This window comes from Anabrus simplex, chromosome 9, assembly GCF_040414725.1.
Source record: "Anabrus simplex isolate iqAnaSimp1 chromosome 9, ASM4041472v1, whole genome shotgun sequence".
In the NCBI taxonomy this organism is placed as follows: domain Eukaryota; kingdom Metazoa; phylum Arthropoda; class Insecta; order Orthoptera; family Tettigoniidae; genus Anabrus; species Anabrus simplex.
The window spans coordinates 12,599,722-12,626,793 of NC_090273.1; the positions used below are offsets into that span (position 1 = coordinate 12,599,722).

Sequence of the window (27,072 nt, forward strand, 5' to 3'; positions counted from 1 at the left end):
ATGTTGACTTTTGGTTTGTAGGTTAAATTCCTGCCTCTAACTGGAGACACTCACGTAGTGTCATGTGGCCGAGATGGTCAGATTCGCCTCGGAGAACTATCTACGACTGGAGTATGTCGATCGACGCGGCGCTTGGCTCAACACCGAGGGCCTGCTCACAAGCTTGCAATAATGCCAGAAACTCCACATGTGTTTCTCAGTTCAGGGGAGGACGGAGTGGTACTCAGCGTAGATGTTCGTGTACCAAAACCTGATAAGTAAGAAGATTACTGAAATTAAATTCAAATATTTGTTGTAGAAATTTCTGTGTAACAATCAATAATGAACATTGTACTTTCACAGCACAAGTGCTTCTTCCTTTCCTACCATGTGAAAATACAGTTTATTTACATTTAAATAACACAAAATGTTAATGCTTTTCATGTTAGGAAGTCTGTAAATTTAACATTTCAGGGAATATTTTATTAATCATCAGTTTCCTTTTACCAGTTCCTTCTTTCAGCTGAAATTCCTCATACTCTGATAAAATGGATTTCACTGTTGTATTCTTGTACTGATCTCCATCTCCAATCCTGCATCTGTTCACTTCTCAAATACTTGGAGCTTTCTAACAATTTCTAGGTCTTGTCACCCAATTTTTACAGTACTGTTCCCTTCTCTTTCTCCTGTAGTCCCATAAATACCATTATACTGACTCGAACTTGTATAGTATGCAAACCTTTTCTTGAGCCCTGAACTCCATAGTGCTGAATGGGAACTAGGGCTCAAGAAAAGGTTCGCGTAGTATACGTCTTCCCTTATCACCTTCAGCTCCCTGTCTCCATATTTTACCTTCACAATTTCATTCATTACCGTTATGAACTACAGTGGTGACAGTACACTTCCCTGTCTCAATTCAGTTACATTCTGAAACCATTATGTCCTACCCACTGGAGTGTGGACTGTGCTGTAATAATTATTGTTCCACATTGCTTGAACATTTTCGGTCATTTATTTTCCAAGTCCATTGTGGTTAACATGACTTTTCGATACCGTTACTCTGAGGACGCTATCGCATGCTTTTTCTGAATCGAGGAATGTCGTCACAATTTCTTTTCCGTATTCTCATTGCTTTTCTGTATGCCGTCTGGTGACCATGATCTTTAAAGAGTAGAGTCTTTAAGGTCTGACACCGTGGTTAGTTGGTTTGAGTCCTGTTGGTAGAAAAAAAAATGTTCACCATCAGAATGTTGGTCAGCAGGGTACGAAAGATGATAGTATAGAATTTCTAATCACTAGATTGTGTGCCAAAAGCTTTGTATAAAATTAAAAGCAAGTGGAAAAGTGATCAACAAATTATTAATAGATCTTCAAGACAGTGATTTATATTTATTGAAGTATACCAACAGATCATAAGAATTTTCAAGTGTTGTATTACATCCTCAAGACAGTGACTTACGTTAGTGTATACTAGCTGGTGCACCAGTACTTCATTACAGAATTCTAGATGATTTCATATACACGTTGTGAATAAGATTTTTTTTAAAATGCATAATAACATAGGTATTTAAAAATTAAATTTTAGGTGCCTTCCCCTAAACTACCATTTCATTCAGCGTGAATAAAGTTATTTATAGCTTATACTGTAGAGCTTTATACTATACTTTACGTGTAGATTTTCATTGAATTCTGTTCACCCATTTTCTCATGGCTTGGCATTGATATGACTTAGCAACAAAATTACATGTTATGAGTCTCAACAAAAATCGAAATTCTTCAATATCTCTGTTATAGCCGTACGGTGAACATGTATAAGACATAAATTATCAGAAATAAAATTCTATATAACTTCAGTTATGTAGTATTGATCGACAGGACCACTGATAACATAGATTTTTGCGACTTGAATTGTAGACTTTCACTTCAACTACCATTTGACTCAGCGTGAATGAAATTATGTATAGCCTGGATTGTAGTGCCTCATTCCCCAACTTTACATACAGATTTTCATTGAATTCTCATCAGCCATTTTCTCGTGATGCGTGTGCATACAGATGGACAGACAGACATGACGGAAAATTAAAAAGTTCATTTCCTTGTTTGCGAGGACATGGCTGATACTGAAATACCGTTCTTTTTAAATTCTGAACAATGTACATACAAAACTCTTATTTTATATATATATATATATATATATATATATATATATATACATACTAGCTGATGTACCCGTATTTCGCTACGGAATTTTACATTGTATACGGAATTCTAGTGTACACGCTGTGAGCAAGATTGAATTAAATTGCATAGCTCTTAACGTTACCCTAGAAACGCGACGGGAAAGTCACCAAACATCTTTTCTCATTTGAAGACTGAGTAAGAGAATTTTTGCATCCGGGAGATAGTGGGTTCGAACCCCACTGTCAGCAGCCCTGAAGATGGTTTTCCGTGGTTTCCCATTTTAACACCAGGCAAATGCTGGGGCTATACCTTAATTAAGGCCACGACCGCTTCCTTCCCATTCCTAAGCCCTTCCTATCCCATTGCCGCCATAAGACCTATCTGTGTCGGTGCGACGTAAAGCAAGTAGCAAAAAAAAAGTTAGGGAATTTTCACTGTAGTGGTAGACCCGCTTGCATACAATCAGTCACAATCAGGTTGGGGAGTTTTCATTATAATGGTAGACACTCGCTCTCCACCTGCCTTCTTACATCCTGAGAGAGACTGTTTTAGTGGTTTTCCCAACTGAAATAAACATACATTACAATGATGTCAGTAAGAATCGCACGATTAAAAGCAATGATTTCATATGAAGTACTCGATCAAATGAAACACCACACATTTTCTCACTTTTTAACGAACAGGACTACACTACATGTTATAATTCTCATGTTAGGTCCGTATTGAAATGTACGTAAATACAAAGTATGTTACAAGTGTTTATTTATATATCCACCTATTCAATACAAAGAGATCTTTTTAGAAATTAAAAATTATTATAAAATGTTAAGGGACATGTTTCGCCCATATTAAGGGCATCATCAGCCTCAAATTCAAACCTGTATGGTGAAAAATCAGGATCCTGATTGCTCTTACAAGCCATAAAAAGAGGATATCATTATAGGTGTCAGTCTAAACATACAAAATATTAGAATGCCCTTGGCTAAAATTGCAGTATCAAGCTGCATGTCATAAGTTCACATGAATATACTTTCCGGAGCGTTGAAAAACTTGTTGGGGTAGGGCAGTAAACAGCTCAGTCTTTATAATGAAACAGAAATGTGCCTCCTTGAAGATGATAAGAAAAAGCAAAGCTGATACAGTGTTACAGATGTCAATATCGTATGTTGTGATAAGACAACAGATCTCTTAAATGGCTGTTCAGCTGCGTATAGTCTATTTAACTGGCTGAAGGAGTGAAAGTCGAATGTGTTATGATAAGATAAGTCTTCCTTACGTAATTGTGGGAGCAAGGAAAAAGCATTCGGTTGTCTATAGATGTATTTATCTTATTTGAAGGACGAAAGTCGAAGGTTTATCGACGTTGATAGAGCTCTTTGGTGTGAAGTCTGTAACAGTCCGAAGTTCCAGAGCTGGAATGACCAAGCCGCAGACAGCCGTAATTCGTGAACGCTCTTCGTCTTTTTTCGGCGTGGAGAGGGTCAAGTAGTGGAGACTTCCAGGGCAGAAACTATGCCCTTTTACTAATTTGTTTCCCATGAGTACCCGATGTGTGGTAAAATCTCAATTCACTATACTGGCGGCGGAAAAACTATCTGACTTGGAGGCAAATTTTTCCTCCAAGGCAAAGGAGAAACCTATTCACTGCTTACTTGGAATTTTTTTTTTTTGCTAGTGGCTTTTACGTTGCACCGACGCAGATAGGTCTTATGGCAACGATGGGATAGGAAAGGGCTAGGAATTGGAAGGAGATGGCTTTGTCCTTAATTAAGGTACAGCCCCAGCATTTGCTTGGTGTGAAAATGGGAAACCATGGAAAACCATCTTCAGGGCTGCCGACAGTGGGATTCGAACCCACTATCTCCCTGATGCAAGCTCGCAGCTGCGCTCCCCTAACCGCACGGCCAACTCGCCCGGTTAATTTGGAATAAAATGAATGTAGAATTTAATAAAAGTGAATAAGAATAATAAGAAGCTTTTCTTAAGAAAAGGCTCTTTTCAGGGTTGAATTTTGAGTTATTTAATGAATTGTGGTGCTATAATTTGGAATAGGCCTAAATTGTTATTCTAGACCAGGCCATACTACTACTACTACTACTACTACTACTACTAAGTCAGCCTCTGCCTTAAGTATGCACACTGCTCATTCAAAACAGCGCGTCAGAGTAGGGATCGAATAACTGGAATACTATGAAGAATCAGTTTGTTATATACCAGCTGTATCAGAAAATGTGGGTATGAACCAGAGAAATGGCATGCTAAAGGAGAAAGTTTTCTAACTCCCCGACTATTTCCTGCCAATATTCAGTCAGGCTATTATACTCGGTACGCAGCACTGATCCCATCTATCGGAGTTGAGAGGCAGCTTAAGAGACAAATAACATCACAACAAATAATGGTCAATGTATTGTTGATCAATGTTATGCGCTTTTGATATTGTAGGCCTTCACATTTAGCTTTCTTCTGACTCTGAAATACCACTCATCGTAGTCGGTAAAAGTGAATAAAACATAAATGATCGGAAATTATATTCTCTCTATCTTTTGTTATGTAGTACTTTTTGATACGACCAAAAAAATAGGTATTTAAAAATTAAATTTTAGGCATCTTCCCCTAAACTACTGTAGTTTCTTATTCCCCGATTCTATATACCGATTTTCATTCAATTCTGTTCACCCATTTTCTCGCGGCTTGGCGTCAATGTGGACTTGGCAACAAAAATACAAATTTACGAATATCTGTGTTATCATAGCCGGTACGGTAAAAATGTATAAGACATAAATGGTCAGAAATTTAATTCTATGTAACTTTTGTTATGTAGTATTTATCGATTAGACCACTAATAATATAAATATTTGAGAATTAAATTTTTCGCCTTCCCCTAAACTACTATTTCATTCAGTGTGAATAAAGTCATTTATAGCCTAGATTGTAGTGGACCGAGCTCGATAGCTGCAGTCGCTTAAGTGCGGCCAGAATCCAGTATTCGGGAGATAGTGGGTTTGAACCCCACTGTTGGCAGCCTTGAAGATGGTTTTCCGTGGTTTCCCGTTTTCACACTACGCAAATGCTGGGGCTGTACCTTAAGGCCACGGCCGCTTCCTTTCCTGTCCTAGCCCTTTCCTGTCCCATCATCGCCATAAGACCTATCTGTGTCAATGCAACGTAAAGCAACTTGCAAGAAAAAAAAATGTAGTGGCTCATTCTCAAACTTTTTATACCAGTTTTCAATGAAATAGGACCACTAATAACATAAATATTTAAGAATTAAATTTTAGGCCTTCCCCTATACTACCATTTCACTCAGCGTGAGTGAAATTATTTATGGCTTAGATTGTAATATCAGTAGGCCGAAACTAATCATCATCATCAATCTCCCATTCCAGTTGCCCGGATGTGGTTGTCTAATCTAGTACCGTGACTAAAATAAATTGAAGTTCTAATTTTATATTGTGTTGATTAGGTGGATTATCTCATTTATCTACGATAATTGTTGTCATTACAGAACTTTGAGGAGAAGGCTGTGTGTTGTTACCAGGTTCCACCCTCACCCTACCTCATCATCACACACCTAGACGTGCAGGTTGCCCAGGGGTGTTTAGATAGACAGACCTGCAGCAGGCCACATGTAATTAATCAGTTGCTTTTTCGTTAACTGTCCCGTACTGAAGATGAGTCTATAATTGATCTATTTCTAAAGGCATACTACACTTCTTTTAATTGTCCTTCCACTTTTCGTCTCGTTCTCCTTTTGTTTCAGATATTTTTGCTACATATGCATCATTTTGTATTCTCTATAAATGAACACTTTTCTACCCCCAGGTTGGTGAATGTAAATGATGATGGGAGGAATATTGCTCTCTACAGCATCCATGCAAATCCGCTCAACAATAATGAGTTCTGTGTTAGTGGCCGATACAATTATATTAGAATTTATGACAGAAGGAAGGTTTCCAACCGTGAAGAATTAAAGAGATTTTGCCCTCGACATCTGGTAAGATCACTGTAACTTTGTATATTTTTAAATATAGAACTTTATAATTAACATTGACTTGTGATTAAGTTGTGTTCAATTTATGAGTGAATAGTTATGGAAGGGTTCAGTTTTGGTACGTAGACTTTTGGAAATGATCATACATCTTTATATAACACTAACTACATCTAAAATATGACATTTTTGGGATATCAGTTACATCCCCGTTTAATAAACTTTGATTCACTGTTTTACTCTCACCTTTAAAATTGGTTTGCATATGTTTGACTTTAAAATAAGATATTTATTATCAACAAACCATAATGGAAAATTAAACCTTAAATGCATGGTGTAACAAGGTTTAAAAAAAAGTTTTTAATGGGCACCTCTGGAGGCAATTTTGTGTACTAGTGTGTGCTTTCTATGTGCACCTTGATGTTTTTAGAATATCTTTGTCTTCGGTTGCTTAGTGATTGGCTGTGCTGCAGATTTACAGTGGTATCTATTGAAGAGTTGGGAAGAGTTTCCACTCTGCTGGACTGAGTGGAAGATTGGAGTGATCACTGTGATAATACAGCACTCCTTAATTAAGAGATACTGAAACAAGAAAGTAGGCTGAATCATGAGTTTACCTACTGTTTTGTCACACCATGTATGTCATTTGCAGCAAAGAAGTGGAAAGAACAAACGCTTCTTTATGTACATATAGTGCACTTCCGGGAAATTGCAGTAATTAATGCATGAACTTCGTGAATTATCCAGTCCATTGTTCTGCTTAGTAAAATTCAAACCATTGGTTGAAATATTGAAATGTATTATATAACAAGTGAAATAATTACAAAATTTTACTTTATATTGTAAGACACAGTAGATAATAAATTTCATATTATTCCATATTGAAGAGCAATATAATGTAAAACAAGAAGTTACTCAATCTGAAAAACTCCAAACCCGCTTCTAACTCTAACACAGCACATCCATGTACCACTAACAATTGTACCAATTTCCATCCTCCGATCACTAACTTGTCTAACGTTGTATTTGACGATATTGAAACTTCTAGATTGAGCAGAGGTCCAAACCAGAATTGGCCTAAACCTAACATAATTTGTTATAACCACTACAGTAGAAATTGAATTTGCCATCAGTGAACTACCACTCATTATCCAAGAAGAAGTTAGATATGAAGCGAAAAAGAAATGAGAAAACCTCCTTAAACCATTACATAATGATACTCCCATTAATTTAATAATAACCACATTAATAAAGATAATAATTTCACACATAAAAAAATTCACAATCTCAGAAAGGAAATTACTGATCACAACCTCGTCATAAATAAGGCAGATAAAAGTAATTCTACTGTCATTATCAACAAAGATGAATATATAAGAAAAACAGAGTAATTCTCTTCTAATAGTTCATTTTCTCCAATTAAGAAAGATCCCACCGCCAAACTCCGTCAACTCAAACAAATACTAACATATTAATCTTGTATATTAACAGAATATAAATGTAATTCTCTCAACATGAATCCTGGCCTACACAGAGCATTTCCAAAAATATAACAGCCAGCATCCCCATTAGACCGATAATTACAGACTCAGTCCTTTATATAAAAGTATAGGAAAGATCATAATATGAAGATAAAGTTGGAATTCAGGAGGACAAATTGGGGCAAATATTTGTTTGTAGGAAGGGGAGTTAAGAATTGGAATAACTTACCAAGGGAGATGAATAAATATCTGGTTTCTTTGAAATTATTTAAGAAAAGGCTAGGAAAACAACAGATAGGGAATCTGTCACCTGGGCGACTGTCCAAAATGCAGATGATTGATTGATTGATTGATTGATTGATTGATTGATTGATAACACATTGCAGTTCATTCAGAGATTCTTAAAAAGAAATTACCATATTCTAGCCAACAAATCTATTACAAACACTACCACCACTCCATCCATTCATTCAATATCATTAACATGTATCCCAGCATCCCCATATCTGAAGTTTGTTCCACTATACAACAGATTCTGACAAAATACAGTAAATTAAGTAAACTTGAAATTCTTGAATTTACTTCTATTTTAAAATTTGTTTTAAATAATTATTTTAGTTTTAACAACACTATATACCAAGAAAATGGTCAATCGATTGGGTCACATTGGGTCACCGGCCTCAGGAATCTTAGCTGAAATCTACCGTGTTAATTTAGAACATACCAGAATTTTTTACAGTAATGTTTTTAGTAACATTCAATTTTGGACCAGATACGTACATGATACTATAGTTGTAATGGACGAGAACTTAGTCGGTGCTACCACCACCCTTTCAAACTTGCACACTTGATCCATATATCAAATTCACTCTGGAATCAGAAACTGAACATAAAATCAATTTTTTTAGACTTAACAGTCTCAAGACACCATAATTCCCTTAGCTACGAAATTTATAAAAACCTACACAAACCATAAACGCCATTCATCAAGATCCTTTACGTCCACATTCCACAAACGTGCTGCATACTACAGCATGGTTCATCAGACATTCAATATCCCAATGTTGAAAGATCTTACTCATGAATTAAACACCATCAGAAACATAGCCAAGGCCAACGGATATAATAAACATTTCATTGAAGGAATAATAAATAGACATTGACTTTTCACTATGCTCACTAAAGAAGAAAAAAAACTAACAAAACCTTATTTTCTACTTTCCTTTTTAATAATCCACAGAGGAATGGCATGGAAGGCATGGAAAACATCTAAGACTGAAGAAAGTAGAAGAAAATATGTGGAGGCAAAGAATTTGGCCAAGAAAGTAGTGGAGGAAGAAAAGAGGAAAAGCTGGGCCTTATTCACACAGAAATTGAGAGATGATACGCAGGGCAGCAAGAAATTACTGTATGGTATCTTAAGAAACAAAAAGAGAGATCAAGTAAACACCAGATTTGTGAAGGATGAAGGTGGCATAATTTTAACAAAGCCAGAAGAAATAAGAAATAGATGGAGAGAGTATTTTCAGAAGCTGCTGAACATAAGAACGGATGACAGTCATTCAATGGACGACCAGGAAAGACAATTAGTTGACGAAGAAATGGATAAAGAAATTACAATGAATGAAATTGAAATGGCAGTTAGAAAGATGAAGAATGGAAAAACTGCTGGAATAGATGAAATTTCAGTGGAGATGATAAAGGCAGCTGGAGCTGTAGGCCTGCAGTGGACATATCGGGTTCTCAGGAATGTCTGGGAGAATAAGGAGGTCCCTGAGGATTGGCAAAAAGGAATAATCATCCCAATTTTCAAGAAAGGTGATAAGAAAGTTTTGAAGAACTACAGGGGAATTACTCTAATATCCCATGTTGCTAAGATAATGGAAAGAATACTGGAAAGTAGAATAAGGTTGAGGGTTGAGAAGCAGATACAGGAAAATCAGTTTGGTTTCAGAAGTGGAAGATCAACAATAGAGCCCATTTTCATTATGAGACAACTAATGGAAAAGCATTGGGAGTACAGGAAGGATATGGTGATGGCATTCATTGATATTGAAAAGGCATATGACAGTGTCCCTAGGACGAAAGTTTGGGACAGTCTGGTGCAAAAAGGAATTGGACAGGGATTAATAAAAATGATCATGGCATTGTATAAGGAATGTTGTAGTTGCGTGCAAACACAAGTTGGCAGGACAAGTTGGTTCAAAATAACTAGTGGGCTGAGACAGGGAAGTGTTCTATCACCAATCCTGTTTACAATAGTAATGGATGATATCATGAGAACAGCAAAAGCAGCATATGGAGGAAGAGAAATGAACATGATGTTATTTGCAGATGATATTGTGATTTGGGGAGAAGACGACAGGAAGGTTCAAGAACAGTTGAATGTGGTGAATGGGAAGATTGAAGAATGTGGATTGAAAATAAGTGTAGAAAAGAGTAAAACTCTTGTTATGACGAGAGGGGAGAAAGAAAGGAAAGGTCAGATTAGACTTGCAGACAAGCCCCTGGAAGTAGTGGAAACGTTTAAATACCTGGGGAGTGAATTAATGGAGAATGCTCGACTGGATGCTGAGATTAGTAAAAGGATTCAAGCTGGAAGTTGTTTCTATCATAGTGTAAGAAATATGTTATGGGACAAAGATGTGCCAATGGAAGCAAAGGATACTATGTACAAGATGTATTACGTACCCATAACAACTTACGGAGCAGAAACTTGGACAATGACAAAGAAGGATGAGAGTCGAATACAGGCAGCCGAAATGAAATTCTTGAGGAGTATGATACAGAAGAGTAGACGAGACAAAATAAGAAATGAGAAAATCCGGGAAGAAATTGGAGTGGAAAAAATGAATGATAGAATAGAGAAGAGCCGACTAAGATGGTTTGGGCACATAAAGCGAATGAGCGACGAAAGAATGCCAAAAAAGGTGATGGAAATGCAAATCCAAGGAAGGAGAGGCCGTGGACGACCTCGATTGAGATGGAAGGATACCATCCAACGCAGCATTATAGAAAGAAACCTGGAATGGGACACAGTGTTGGAGGAGGAGTGGTGGAAAGACCGAAGAAAGTGGAGAGGAACCATATTTGCCCCTACCCGGCTACAGCTGGATAAAGGGAAATGATGATGATGATGATGATGATGATGATGATGATGATGATGATGAGAGGAACCTACAGAACTCCTTCATTTGGACACCAACACCCCGATAAAAACATCACCAGAAAACATCAATCCCCCCACAATAAAGGAAGTCTACCAAGCTCTGAATAAATTAAAAAACTACAAAGCGCCAGGAGAAGATCAGACCTTTGCGGAAATCTGGAAATATGCAGGAACCTCAGCAAAAGTTGCCCTCCATCAACAACTTGTCTCTATCTGGATTAAAGAACTACCAGAACACTGGACAACAGCCCTCATTCATCCTCTGCACAAAAAAGGGGACAAAACCGACCCTAATAACTACAGGGGAATCTCGCTCCTCGACATAACATACAAAATATTTTCAATAATCATCCTTAATAGGATAAGTTTACAACTCGAGAAAGAACTAGGAGAATATCAAGGAGGTTTCAGACCTTGGAGGAGCTGTCCTGATCAGATCATGAGTCTTAAGTTGATAATGGACTATAACAAGAGAAGAAAGAGAGATATGGTGATAACATTTGTAGATTTCAAGAAAGCTTATGATTGCATCCATAGAGAATCTCTGTTTAAAATTTTAAGACACCTTGGACTACACCCCAAATTAATAAACATGATAAAATTGACTCTCACCAATACCAAGTCAAAAGTGAAGTTTAGGGGTGAAACATCACAGACATTTGAAATTAAAACTGGACTACGGCAGGGAGATGGGCTCTCACCACTATTATTTAACTGTGCTCTAGAAATGGTAATGAGGGAATGGTTTAGAAAATGTCCCCCCAAAATAAAGATTGGCCGAAAAATCAAAACAAATTGCCTGGGTTTTGCTGACGATTTAGCATTACTAGCAGTGGACATAAAAGAAGCAAAAACCCAGATATCAGAACTTCAAAACATTGCAAATAAAATTGGCCTCAAAATATCATTTGAAAAAACAGAAATTGTGCCCCAAAAACCAACACAGCTAAAAGAAGTCACCATAACTGGTAATAAAATCAAAATAGTAACTCAGTTAAATATCTTGGAGAAGTAATAACACATAACTTAAATGAAAAAATCTCAATCCAAGTAAGAACAAATAGATTAGCTAAAGCACAAAAATTAACATGGGATATCTACAAAAAGAAATGTCTTTCAATAAATACAAAAATAAAACACTACAACACAGTTGTAAAACCGGAAGCTACATATGCAGCAGAAACACTCTTTTACCTGAATAAACAATCAAAGACTGACAGACTTCAGAAAATTGAAAGGAGGATTGGAAGAACCTCATCATCATCATCATCTTCCTTCCAAGTATTGGGCCATGTGACCCGTTACGGTCTTGCATTTTACTTTTTGCAAGACTTGAAAGCAGTCAAATGTCCTTCCGACGGGTTGCTAGCCTGAAGGAAAGGAAGAACCTGTATCAACAAAAAATACCAGAAAGATGGACAGTGGCGATTAATACCTAACAAAGTTGTGTACAAAGAGCTAGAACCCATTACAGATACTATGCGTAAGAGGAGACTGGGATTCTTTGGACATATCATGAGGATGCAGGACTCGAGACTTCTGAAACAACTAGTACAACACAATCTCGTCTCAAAAAATACCACAATAGGATGTAAATGGATCAGAGAAGTAAGAGAGGATCTGAAGGAAATAGGCCTTACAACAGAAGACACCAGAAATAAGATAAAATTGAATACAAAACTCAAGAATACAAACCTCCGCTTTACCCTTACACAAAACAAACCAACAACACGCACATTTTCAACTGAGGAAAGGGCACGAAGATCGGGGCGTCTGAAGAAGTACTGGGAGGACCGCAAAGCCCGAACAATCCCTTCAAAGAGACCTGAACGACGGACTGACTAAAGTGATCATATGTGGTCATAAAAGAAGAAGAAGAAGAATAATAATCCACAGATACACCAGATTTCTAACATTTTCAAAAACATTATATAAAAATATCTTTTAAAACAGAGAATAATAATGCATCAGGTAATAATAATAATAATAATCATAATGTATGTATTTTGGGTATTCAGCCCAAATGCTGGTTTGATCCTCCACAGTTCCACCAACAGCTGTCATAGATAGCCTAGGCATCACTGAAGAGGCATACTAGGGAAATAAGGAGTGAGGTGGTTTTCTGTTGCTTTCCTCACCTGGGCAGAAGTTGCTATTGCATATCAGTCTGCTAGGCCCACTGAAATGTATGCACCAACCGACCCTATGAGCGATATTTTCACACCATTCATGAAGGACTGGCTGCATAAGAATTGGCATTACTAGCATCGCTCTCACCTCGGCCACTTTCATATTGTCAAAGCCAAGGATGAGACTGAGACAGGTCAATGAAAGTAACAAATTTATTCTAGCCCATACCAGAAGACATAGTTAGAGCCCTGTGCGGATATACAGAATAACATCTGCATCCGCGAACGGTTATCTGCAGATATTATAAATATTTACCTGCAGTATATTACACTCAAGGTACTGAAACTGATAGATCTGTTAACATAATAAAATAGGCCTCACACCTGGCACCACAACCCCTACAGTTACAGCTTTATGAGGGATTTTCTCTTGCGACAACTACCGACGTATTGACCTTTGTTCCGTTCTTCCACTAATTGCGGGCAGGAGCCAGTTAGGCTTAGGTCAGATTTACGACTTTTTGATCTCAAGGCTCTTTATATATCACCATTCTCCCATACCAATGTCAAGGGTAGCCTAACTATAAGCAAAGGTAAAAGTATACCTGAATGAAAATTATTAAACGTCATTGTGTAGAAATTTTCAGCAAAATTATCCGCACTGGCATACAGTTTGTATCCGCCAGGACACTAACTTCGCGGATATCCCATCCGTGCAGGGCTCTAGACATAGTGCACTGTATACACTACATCCCACCAGCAAAGGCAAATAATAATAATAATAATAATAATAATAATAATAATAATAATAAATGTTATAGATCAGGTGATTTAATGCTTAAATGTTGTCGCTGTCCTTCCACCTATGTCAACCAAACAGGTAGAAACTTTGACACGAGGTACATAGAACGTGTAAATTCACGTGAATATAATAGCTATAATAGCTATGGGAAAACGTATGATGGACTCAAACCATAAATTCACAAATCTTAATCAAGATGTAGAAATCTTAAAAATGGTTAATAAAGGCTCTTCATCCACCTCTATCCTTCGGCAGCTGGCACATTTCCTATCCTTGCCGTTAGATGGGCGCTTCATTCCATTCCTGACCCGGTCGAATGACTGGAAATAGGCTGTGGATTTTCATCCACCTCTATCATTTCTTTAATCCCAATTTCAACTTGGGATGGGACATTCGATTCATTTTACTGAATCGATTCCTTTGATTCCATTCACGTTTCTGAATCGATACAGTGATCCGATCCACGGCACAGTAGTCACCGCTCCTACTGCATCTGTGTAGTATGTGCTGGTAAGACAGCAGCAACAGCATTCAGTGCTCGCAGCTGCCATCTGGTCTTCATACTATGAACTCCCTTCTTCGAAAAAAAATGCTAGTCACTCTAGTACATCGAAGGTTTCCGGCGATGCAGGGTGGGAAGGGTTAGGATTAGGAAAGTAGTAGCCATGGGCTGAATTAAGGTACAGTCCCAGCATTTCCTGGTGTGAAAATGGGGAAACTACGGAAAACCATCTTAACGGCTGCCGACGGTGGGATTCGAACCCACCATGCCCCGAATGCAAGCGCATAGCTACGCGATAGTAACCGCACGATAACTCGCTCAGGATTTTTTTAAATTGTCATATTTTGTATAGGCTACCCGAGATATACAGTAGCCCGCTGGTTTTCTGATTCAGCATACTGTTGGTTAAGTTATTACGCCTGTCCACATATGATTGAAGTCTTATGCAACGATGTGACATATGAACTGAGAGAATACTGAGCTGTTCTTCCCAATATAAAACAGGTACTTTTGAGTGGTCATGAGCATGATTCATAGTCATAGGGCTGGCTAGAGTAGAGTTTAATTGTCAAATGTCAACTAAGTTATAATACTACTATTCATTAAACTAATAAATAGTATAACCTAATAGCCTACCTACTTACTAGCTACTTCAGAATTATGTTTTGAATACCTATTTAACACAGCAAATAAATCCATCTATTATTTAAACCTCCCTGTAAGAAGAGGACAGTAAATGGAAGTGGGTATTATTTTCAAATGAGCTGAGCTCGAGAGTCCATTATAGCGTATGATTCTTTCAGTGTACCATGGCTCACTGTGTCTCGCTGTAGCGGAAGCTCGGCTCTCCGCCAGTGTCCAGTGAGCCGATAAGGAGCCGTGTGTATCTTGTGTCTCACTGAGCCGTGCTCGTTCACGATTCTTTCGGTGTGTCATGACTCACTGTATGTTTCGCTGCAGCGGAAGCTCGGCTCTCCGCCAGTGTCCAGCGAGCCAATAAGGAGCCGTGTGTATCTTGTGTCTCACTGAGCCGCGCGCTCGTTCACGATTCTTTCGATGTGCCATGATTCACTGTCTCGCTGCAGCGGAAGCTCGGCTCCCCGTCAACGTCCAGCGAGTGCGCCACTCAGAAATGTCCGCTGGGAGTAAGCTGAATTGTGTGCCGTGAGTTGGCCGTTCCTGTGAATCGATTCACTCAGACACTTGAATGAATCGATACACTGCTTCGAATCATGCATTCAGTAGCCAACACTAATTTCAACTCTAATAAGATACAATAAAAATCACTCTCTTTTTTTGATCTATGAATTCCTATTTTCAATAAAAAGAAATTAAGTACTCTAAACCACTTTCTTTCCTTCCAGCGATCACCCACCGTTCCACATCCCTCAGCCTCACCTTAGGCTCCACTATACCTCCCATCTACAACTCAGCTTTATTGTATTTCTTTGCTTTTGCTCTTCAAACTTTTTCAGTGATCCATATTGGAAACAAATGAACATCTCAACCCTTTCCCATCAACATTATTCTGTTCACACTTCTTTCAGCTGAACTGAAATCAAGAAGATTCTTCAAGTGCTAATATTTTAAGTGTTTCACCTGGTCTTCTGTGAAGTGCATTCTTCAAATTGGGTAAAAAACTGAGAACTTAAGCCTACACGAGACGTGTGATTGTGATGAGTGTTTAACATCCAAATCTTTAACTAGTCTTGCACTGAATTTCAACAACACATACTTGCTTCATAAATTTTATCTACGATTCATGTCTTCCCTTAACTTGATTTTGAGTGATGATGGTCTCTAGTCTCGTTTCATCAAATATATGTAACTCTTTTTAAATATTAATCATCATCATCATTTCCCCTTATCCAGCTCCTGCTGGGTCGGGGTATTTATTGGCACTTCTCCATCTTCCTCTTTCCTTCCACCATTCCACGATCTTATCCCAGTCTAAATTTTGTCTTCTTACGCCGCTCTTCACTGATTCAATCCACCTTGTTCTAGGTCTCTTGCTCTCTTGCCTTCGCACTTTGTCTCCTGCATCTCTCTTGGAATTCTATTCTCCTCCACCCTCTTTACATGTCCAAACCACCTTAGTTTCTGTTCAGTTCTCTCATTTAGCTTTCCTACCCCAACTTCCTTCCTAACATCTTCATTTCTCACTCTCTCTTTCCTTGACTTTCCTATCATACTTCTTAGAAATTTCGTCTCACTGGCTTGAATTCTACTCTCTTGCCTGCTAGTCAAGCTAGTCTCAGCTGTGTAAGTCAGTGTGGGTACATAGTACATTTTGTACATTATCTCTTTACTTTTTCTTTGGTACTTCTTTGCGCCAAACAAGTTTTCTTAATTCACTTTCTAGGTATTTAAAGCTGTCTACAATTTCCAGACTCTGACTTCCAATTTTCACAGTGCCTTTTCCTTGCCTCTCCGCTCTTGACATAGTCTTGCTTTAATCTGTACTGATTATCATGCCATACTTCTGAGTTTTTTGGTTCAGTACATTTTGTTGTTGTTGAACTTCTTTACTGTTCTTTCCCCAGATCACATCGTCATAATCTGCAAATAGCAGTATTTTCATCTCTTTATCTCCATAGGCTTCCTTCGACAATTTCGTCCATGACCGTAATAAACAAAATAGGTGACAGCAGACTCCCTTGTTTTTTTTTTTTTTGCGAGGGGCTTTACGTCGCACCGACACAGATAGGTCTTATGGCGACGATGGGATAGGAAAGGCCTAGGAGTTGGAAGGAAGTGGCCGTGGCCTTAATTAAGGTACAGCCCCAGCATTTGCCTGGTGTGAAAATGGGAAACCACGGAAAACCATCTTCAGGGCTGCCGATAGTGGGATTCGAACCTACTATCTCCCGGATGCAAGCTCACAGCAGCGCGCCTCTACGCGCACAGCCAACTCGCCCGGTCCCTTGTTCTTAGTCCAGTCTTGTTTATAAACCATTCTATCTCTCCAACTAGGGTCAGTACTCTGCTAGCACAGTTGTTGTACATTGCTTGCACCATTTTTAACATTTCTCTTCCGAGTCTCGTTTTAACCATGGCTTCCCAAACCTTCTCTCTGGGGACACTATCATATGCCTTTTCTTTATCTATGAAAGTCATGACCAGATCCTTTCCATATTCCCAGTTCTTTTCCATCAGCTGTCTCATGCTAAAGATTGGGTCCACTGTAGATTTTCCACTCCTGAAGTCATATTGTTCCTCTTGTAACTCTCCTTCAATCTTCCTCCTCTTTCTTTCTAATATCCCTTCCAATATTTGAACCACCTACCATATAAGCGTGATTCCTCTATAGTTACCAGAAACTTTCTTGACCCCTTTCTTAAACACTGGTATTATCCCTTTTCTTCCAGTCTTCTGGTACACATCTTTGTTTCCACATACTTCAGTAGTCAGTACAACCATCGCATACCAACAGGTCCAACAGCCTTTATCATTTCCAGCAGCCTTTATCATTTCCATGCTGATTTCATCCATCCCTGTTGCTTTTCCCATCTTTATCTTTTGTACTGCTAACTCCACCTCCAGCATGGTTTTATCATCCTCTGTTATTGAGTCCTCACACTGTATTGCTTCCATCTCCCCTGTACAGTTGTTCATAGTCGGTAACTTATCAAAATACTCCTTTCATCTTCTCTTTGTCTCTTCTGGAAGTGTTAATTCCCCATCTTACTTTTTCACTAGCTTTGTGATAACTCTTTGTGTCCTCTTACTTCTTATAAGTCCATACAGCATCATTTTACTGCCACTTACATCCACTTCCATTTTTTGTGTAAATTCTTCCCAACTCTTCCTTTCTTCTTCTGCCACCTTCTTATAACTCCTTTTGCTGTTGAGATACTTCCTTTTGCTTTCTTCTGTTTGATCTCGGTTCCATTCTCGCCAAGCTGTCTTCTTTCCTTTCACCGCTTTCCTCGCTTCCTCATTCCACCATGGTGTCTCCTTTTCTTTCACTCTTGTAGATGTCCTGCCACAAACACTCTCTGCTGCATTAACAAATGCCTTTTCAAAATCAGCCCACTCTTCTACATTTTCCACTTCAGTAACTGGGATTTGTTGCTTCGATCTCTCCTAAAAATCTTCCTGTACATTTTTGTCTTTCATTTTCCATACTTTTATTTTGCTCTCTCTTATCTCTTTTAGTTTTTCCATTTTTCCCAACCGTAATTTTTCCTCCACAACTCTATGGTCCCCATCAAATGCTGCTTCTGGTAAAGCTGTCACATCCATCAACTTCCTGTGATTTGTCCTTTCCACCAAAAAGTAGTTACTTATTTTGTTCTTCTGTCACCCCACCCATAATCTCATAATTTTCCTGCTGTTTTTCTTTCAAAACCACGTATTCCCCACTATAAGTCCATTCCTTTCACAGAAGTCCACTAGTTCCTCTCCTTCAAGATTCATTTTCCTGTATCCATATGGTCCAATGACTTCTTACTTTCGCTGTCTCTCGTTTCCGACCTGTGCATTCAGATCTCTCATAATAACCACTTCCACACCTTGAACTTCTCTTTCTACTTTCTCCAAGAATTCTTCAATATCTTTTTCCCTGTTTCCTGTCTGTGGTGCATGTATGAAGTCCATCACTTCATTCTTCATCTTCAGTCTAATCTTCATTATTCTGTCACACATTCTATCCCTTCAGCATACTCCTCCACTGGGCGAGTTGGCCGTGCGGTTAGAGGCGCGCGGCTGTGAGCTTGCTTCCGGGAGATAGTGGGTTCGAATCCCGTCGCAGCCCTGAAGATGGTTTTCCTTGGTTTCCCATTTTCACACCAGGCACATGCTGGGGCTGTACCTTAATTAAGACCACGGCCGCTTCCTTCCAAATCCTAGCCCTGTCCCATCGTCGCCATAAGACCTCTCCATACTCCTCCAATTGCTTCGAAATGATTAGTCCCAGTCCATTTATTGCCTCTGGCCACCACTCCAGTATAATGTGTATCCTTTTCTCATTTTCTTACGTCCGTTACCTTTCCATTTCACTTCACTCAGCTCCATCATTTCCACCTTCTCCTTCTCCATGAAGTCTACTACTTCCTCCACTTTTCCTGTCAGGGTCATAAGATTTATTGTTCCTATTTTAATATTGGTTACTTGTCGCCCATTTCTCACAGTTCCCCCAGTACCCTGAGAACTGCAAGTCGCGTGCAGGGGACGCTCTAACCTTTTCAGAGGTACTAGTACCATATTTTATATACAGTAGGCTATTATTACGATGGGGTCGCCACTCCCAAAAGCATTTTATACCTGCTACCAGGTGCTGCCATTTCTTGATGGATACAGTAGGCTACTTTTGCATCCATCTCTTGGCACAGGCCAGAGTAGTGTAGCTTTCACTGAAGTCCCAGTCTCATCAATGGCTGTGACAATATGGAAGCTGCAGGGTATGGGTAGTGCTGAGTAATGACATTCAGAGCACGACTAGTGCATCTGAGTGTTATGAAAGGTGTTGCTCAAAGGGTCAGTCGTGCTGCTCCTCATCTTGCCTAGTACGCCTCATTTTGGTGCTGCCATTGGTTTTTGCGGTTTTCTTATAACCGCATAACCTTTGGTGGTGCTATTTGAGGATCCAACCAGCCTCTGGGCTGATGACCTAACAGACACACCAGGCGTTACTCCACTCCACTGGAGTATAGATGCATTTTGTAGCTGCTGCTCTGGAGTGCAGATGCTACAAGTTTCCCTCTTCCACCACCGATGCTGTACCGAAGTCCACCTTCTCCACTACAGATGCCGTTGGGGTCTTCACCCATACCCTGGGCTTGGGCCCTCCATATTTGTGACCACTGGGGAGAGGGTGTCCCAGTATTTTAAAGCCCCCAAAAACTGGGCTGCCTGTTGGTCTGCGGGTTGTATTGGGTATTTTCAACCAGCCCTACTGAATTGCAGGGTCCCGCTATCCGCCACCCAAGGACGCGCCCTCTAGGGGTTAACGGGCTCCCTCGAGGTAATAACCTTTAGTTTTTGTTTTACATTAGTGTACATTAGACGCAGTAGAGGAAAATTATTTTACAAAATGTAATATAGGTTATGCCAACATTGTCTAGTGAAAAAAATCTGTGATCAAATTTTGTTTCTGCGATATTCATTTTTTTTTTTTAAATTTTGGATCATAAATTTCTTATGAAAACAATATCAGGGATGAAAATTAATCCGTATTTTCTAACGTGACATAAAGTGTGCCTATAGTGGCTCTTGCTTGGATGTGTGAAACTTGCTGGATTTCTGTTGCATCACTTGCACTAGACTTTACCTGGATCCCCATCCTCCTCACCAACAGTAAAATTCTATGTGATATCCTCCAATATATCTGAAACCATAATCTTCTTTATTGATGTCTAACCACTCGATATGCCACTTTCTTCAGCACCTTGGCATTCGTACAGGTTTTGCAGTAACGATGACGATGTAACGATAAAACCTTACTTGGTTGAAATATCATCACTGAAGCTGATATTTACTTGTGCTTCACCTAGAATTGGTTTTCATGATGGTGCAAACGTAGTAGCATTAATTTTGTCCAATGACTTGCGTTGACTGCGTGAAGAGCATCCAGCAAGTTAAATTGCTTCCAAAATGTTGTCAACTGTGTAGTTAAGTAGACAGTCACTTCTTCTATAAAATAATTTTTAAATCAATATCTTTGTCCATCCACGCTGCCCTTTGGATGTTATATTGCAATGGGCCTTTTTCTTGTTTAAAATGATGTCCTATTGCTAATAGTTTTAGTTAAAACCTAGACACTTCTTATGGGAACTCCCATTGGGAGTTTAGAAGACATTCAACATATCTGTAGGTTTTAACACATTCATTGTTTTCATCAGCCAATTCTAGTTGTGCGTGAATATATTGATCTTTGCTGACTACCATTAATTGAGTCTTTTTAGTGTTATTTTTTATAAAGATCATATCTATTATAAGTCACAGGTATCTCATTCTGTAGTTCTTGTATACTTGTACCTAAAAACAATGTGGTGTTTGGTTATTTGAGATTGATATATGCTCCATTCACATAGATTCTGATATTTGCACACTGATGAATGCTTCCTCCAAAATCATCTCAGAATAAATACCGTAATAGCAGGGATAGAAGACATCCTTGTCTGACACCTTTACAGATTTACCGGTATACTTCTTTTGATTGTATTCCTTCTGCTCTCACTGCAGTTTTCTGGCTCCAATATAAATTTGCAATGATTCGGATGTCTCTTGAACATCGTCTGGACCAACTGTTTTCCTTCACTCTGCCTGTTGTATGACTTTTAGCACCTTCTTTTAAGATATCTGGTCCTGGTTTAATCTTCAACAATATCATCCCGAGAGCATATCTGCCCTTTTTAAAGAGCTTATCATATGAATGCCAAACATTCAAGTTGTCCAAAATGTTGTTGTTATCCATCAAAATGTAATATAGGTTATGCCAACATTGTCTAGTGAAAAAAATCTGTGATCAAATTTTGCACTGCAGTGCAATATCTTCTAAACATTCTCAAAATCTCATTGAATTTTTTTTTGGGATGTTTTAAGATGTCATATTTTTGTTGAAACTTCGACTTCCTGCTATTAATAAGTTAAAATAAAGTACAAAGTGGTTCAACCTTTCAATACTATTAAAATAAGAAATGTAAGTTTACATTCCTATTGAATTAAAATTGGTACCAGTTTCGACCAGTATTTTTGGTCATCATCAGCCGATCACAAATAAGTGTAAAAACAATGCACAGATAAATAAATTGCAAAGTATAAAGAATTCTGTAGGTTGCTGTTAGTGAAGCACTAAAATCTTTAGGGAGTATTGTGCGTTGAAATATAGTCAATCACAAATAAGATGCACAGGTAAAAATATTAAGTTTAGATGATACTGTCAGATGCAGTTAATGAAGCACTGTAACACAATGTTATGTTATGATTGTTCTGTTATGCTATTGATTATTGACCCATCGTCTTTGGCCTTGCAAATCTTGCTGTGAATTTCCTTGTGCACTTTTTGGCGCTTCTGTAGATTTCTGTTTTTGGAACCTCTTGTTACCTCCATAAGGTCTAATATCTCATCTGTCATTCATTTCCATTCCTTTTGTTTCCTTTCATAATGTAGACGATCTTTTGTTTTACCTACCACATTCTCTCCATTTGTCATTCTAGTAAGCATCTGGAAGCCATACCTTAAATCTTTTGCTAATTTTATTCTTTATTTTTGGAAACTTCAGCATCTCAAAATCTTGTTTTTAAATAGCACCAAAATCACTGGAAAAGATCTATTTCCACCTTGTCAGTACAGTACTATTAAATATTATTAAAAAGTTTTTAGTCTACATTGAAAATATCAAGCATGTTTCGAGAACCCCACCATTCTCTTCATCAGCGACCGTACAAATTTGGACTTTTTACCTAATACTGTACCTCAACATATGTTCTAAACAAGTTGTTGGTTTTTTTTATTAAATTTTTTTTTTTCAAGTATATCTTTATTAAATTTGCTACCACAGGATTGTGGTCCCAGGCTAGGTTAGCACCTAGATATGTCTTTACTGAAATAATACTGGGCGAGTTGGCCATGCTGTTAGGGCCGCGCAGCTATGAGCTTGCATCCAGGAGATAGTGGGTTCGAACCCCACTGTCGGCAGCCCTGAAGATGGTTTTCCGTTGTTTCCCATTTTCACACCACACAAATGCTGGGGTTGTATCTTAATTAGGGCTATGGCTGCTTCCTTCCCACTCCTAGCCCCTTCCTATCCCATCGTCGCCAAAGACCTATCTGTGTCGGTGCAACGTAAAGCAAAGGTCTTCTTCGTGAATCAGATGGTCACCTCTTAAGTTTCTTACACCCAAACCCAAGTCTCCTACTTTATTACCAGATCTGCCTTGACTGATTTTTGCATTGAAGCCCCCAATTATTATGTTTACATCGTGTCCCTTTAGAGAGTTTCTTCAGAATAGTAACATCTTTAGAGAACTCTACACCAGGCGAATTGGCCGTGTGGTTAGTGTTGCATAGCTGTGAGCTTGCATCCGGAAGATAATGGGTTTGAATCCCACTGTCGGCAGGCCTGAAGATGGTTTTCCGTGGTTTCTCATTTTCACACCAGGCAAATGCTGGGGCTGTACCTTAAGGACACGTTCGCTTCCTTCCCACTCCTAGCCCTTTCTTATTCCATCGCCATAAGACACTTTGTTGCCACACTGTTTCTACGTCAGTTACGATGTTTGAAGAGGAACGACGACGATGTGAAGAGCATAAACGACAAGCAGGGAAGCTTCGTCAAGCTCAGCCCCCTCTCCCTGCCATTCCACTTGATCTGTGTGGATGTATGTTTCAAGCCAGGATTGGGATACTAAGTCATATGAAACATATTCACAAAGCATTGCGAGTGTGAAAATGTAAACTGCTGAAGGATATATTAACTCGGATAAGAGTTTCAGCCGCTGAAGACTATAGGACGTAAAGCAAAAAACAAAAAGAGAGAACTAATCTTTGTTTACAGTTGGTGCATGTACCTGTACTGATCTCCCTTGCTGCTGTAAGATTAAAACACTGACAGCAGTAAAAAGTAAATCACTGGTTCCAGTATAAATTTGCACTGATTCAGGGTCTCTTTCATATAGACCTAAGTCCTGTAGTCTTCAGCGGCTGAAACTCTTATCCGAGTTAATATATCCTTCAGCAGTTTACATTTTCACACTCGCAATGCTTTGTGAATATGTTTCATATGACTTAGTATCCCAATCCTGGCATAAAACATACATCCACACAGATCAAGTGGAATGGCAGGGAGAGGGGGCTGAGCTTGACGAAGCTTCCCTGCTTGTCGTTTATGCTCTTCACATCGTCGTCGTTCCTCTTCAAACACCGTAACTGATGTAGAAACAGTGTGGCAACAAAATGTACGATTCTCAGCAAGCATAATCCAGAATTGAGTGTTAATTCCAGCTCTTTTCATAGTATGCTTTAGCTGATCTTTGAAACACCTCAAAGGGGCCCCATGAAGTCTTGTGCCAGAGTAGAGTTCACCACACAGGAGTTGACGAGAAACCCTGGCTTCACTCATGCGACGGTCATGGCCTGCCCATCTTGACGGTGGCCAATTATGGTAGCCTCAATGCTTATAGGATGTGCTTTGTCAAGAACTGTAAGGTTGGTGTCGTGGTCCATTTGATGTTCAAGATGGAAGTAAGATTTTTGAGATGTAAGCACTCTAGCTTTTTGATATGCTGATGGTAGAGGGTTCAAGTCTCACAACCTTAAAGCAGTGTTGATATAACAACAGCGTGGTAAACTATGATCTTGGTATGTATTGCAAGGTCTTTATTCATGAGGACACGGTGGGATAAACGTCCAAATGCTTGAGTGGGCAGCACCGATTCTCCTATCCACATCTTCTGAGCAGTTAGCATTTGTTGAGAGGATACTTCCTAGATATAAAAAGTGGTCGACCTGCTCCAGTGGAGTATCCGCAATGGAGGTATTGAAAGCTGAGAGGCTCGACCCAGGTGTAGACTGTGCGAGTACTTTGGTTTTCTGAGCATTAATGGAGAGACCAAAACGATAGCAAGCACTCTTGAAACAACTGACTGTTGTAGCTGTGTAGTATATACCGATAAAATAATGGCAACTCCTCGTATATGATTGGGATTATTATTACCACTGTATTAGATTGTCTTTTACAGACCTACATTGTCCTGATCCTGGCCACCATGTCTCACTTAGCCAAGAATGTCAAGGTTTGTTCTTTCCATCTCTTTTATAATACTCGTGAGTTACCTGCTTGAAAAATACTTTGCACCTTCCATGTTGCAATCGTGATGGCCTATCCGGAGATACCACTGCTCGAGCTTTGCGTAGCACTATCTGGTTCTGAACCCTTTCGGCGCTCTGAATTCCTTCTTGGCCTCAGTCTGGTGTTGATGATGCTACTGCCCTCCATCAAGATGGGTTTTGGTGGCAATACATCCAACTGCAGGGCCATCTATCATTCAGCCTGATGCCTGCCCAGACCTGGAACAGATATTTACTCAATTATCCTGAGCGCTGGGCTGCCTCTTCTGCCAGTTACACTGTACCATAGTCAATCTTCAATGTAACTACCATTGAGGTCTTCACTCATTACCCCAAGCATGGGCCCTCTATATTTGACTCCTGGAGAGAGGGTGTCTCAGTATTATAATGCCTCCAGGAGTTGGGCTGCTGGTTGGTCCTTGGATTCATTTCCGGGATGTCTGAACCGGCCCACATTTCTATGCACCGCCTATCTCTCACCTGGGTATGTGCCCTCTAGAGGTGTACAGGTTCACTTGAGCCTATAGTTTGCCAGAAATAGCCTGAGATAAACTAGCTAGTTATTGTACCACCAATGAGATGTCACGTTAAGAAGTCTCTCTGCTCTATTAACTACAGACTTGGAATTTTAAAATATTTTTCTTGTTTTAAACCTTTGGGGGGATCTAAAAATAATATTTTAATGTCAAAAGAAGAAATTGTTCATTTAGGATTAGAGACTTATTCTTGTCATCACTGCAGTCTGTGATTGTATCCCAAAGATTAACATTCTGTTTTGACAGTAATAGTTCAAGAGTGTGACAAGAAATTGGAGAATGCAGGCAGAAACATGCTCACATTCACTTTGACCAATGCCATTATTACATAATCAGATTCTTTGTTTAAGATATCTGAAAAGGAACAATGTGCTCTTTGTTAATTCAAATGAAGATGTTCCAGTTTGTAAAGATCAACACATTCAAAAATCAGTTTTTAAATGTACATAATTTTAAACATGATTTCAAAGATCATAGTAGATGTAGTGAGGTATAGGAAGGGAAAAATAGATGTTGAAATTTTCTTTATTATTGAAAAAAAAATTGACACAAATTTCTAGGTGTCGTTTCACTCCTTAAATGGACGTCAATTCTATAACCAACTCTTCCAAGAATTTTTAATTCTTGACGAGGGTTAGAACTAGGTCCATTCATGGGTGAAATGAGTCACTGCCCGATGTAAAAGACAACGAATCTATTCAGAAGAGCCATACTGACTCCAGTATTTGCCTGGTTAAGCATCAGTTGCATTGGCAAACTCTGTATGGGCTTTGCAGGCCACTCTATTATTTAAAAAAAGGAAACATGTGGAAATGTGGAAACTAAAAGGGAAGAACACTGTTGTCACACACCCTGAAGCTGTTGAAAAAGACCAAAGTGAGGCCTGAGTAAGAACAACAGGGATTGACTACTATTTTTGCCGTACGAATGCTTACAGAAAAGTATTGGGAATGTGGAAAGAATCTTGATTACATTTTTGGACCTTGAAATGGCCTACGATAGTGTTCTTCGGAACAAGATCTGGGAATGTTTTGAAGACGTCAAGGTGCCAAAGTAGCTGATTGACAAAGTAAAGATGCTATACCAGAATTGTTACAGCTGTGTTCAGATAGGCAGTGGATGATAAAAATTAAAATAGAGAGAGGTGTTCATAATAGTAATGGAAAAGATCATAAGGTCTATTAAGAAATTGGACAGTGATCCAGATGACTTGGTGTTTACTGATGTGGTGTTATGGGGAGAACCAGAAGCTGAAGGACAGAAGAAATTAACTGAATGGAACAATATGTACAATCATTTATAGCTGAAGATGAGTAAAACAAAGACAAAAAATGACCATCAACCATAAACTCAAACCTCTTTTTTGGGGAGGAACCAAATTAGAATTGATTTCTCACTTAAAGTACCTCGGAAGTACCATCTCGAAAGAACACCGTCAAGCAGGAAATACACTGCAGGATGCAGAAAGCATCAGACTTTTACAGTCAAGTCATTAACCTACTCTGGGACTGCA

The 27,072-nt window shown here is 38.9% G+C and overlaps 1 protein-coding gene across 1 annotated transcript in view; it reads left to right on the forward strand.

Moving 5' to 3' along the window:
- LOC136881086 (DDB1- and CUL4-associated factor 8) overlaps window positions 1-27,072 on the forward strand; it is a 128,610-nt gene that overhangs the window by 34,728 nt on the left and 66,810 nt on the right. Inside the window, exons 3-4 of the mRNA XM_067153705.2 lie at window positions 22-257; window positions 5,983-6,154. Of these exons, the coding sequence (XP_067009806.2) occupies window positions 22-257; window positions 5,983-6,154 (408 nt within the window). The remainder of the gene's footprint in view (window positions 1-21; window positions 258-5,982; window positions 6,155-27,072) is intronic.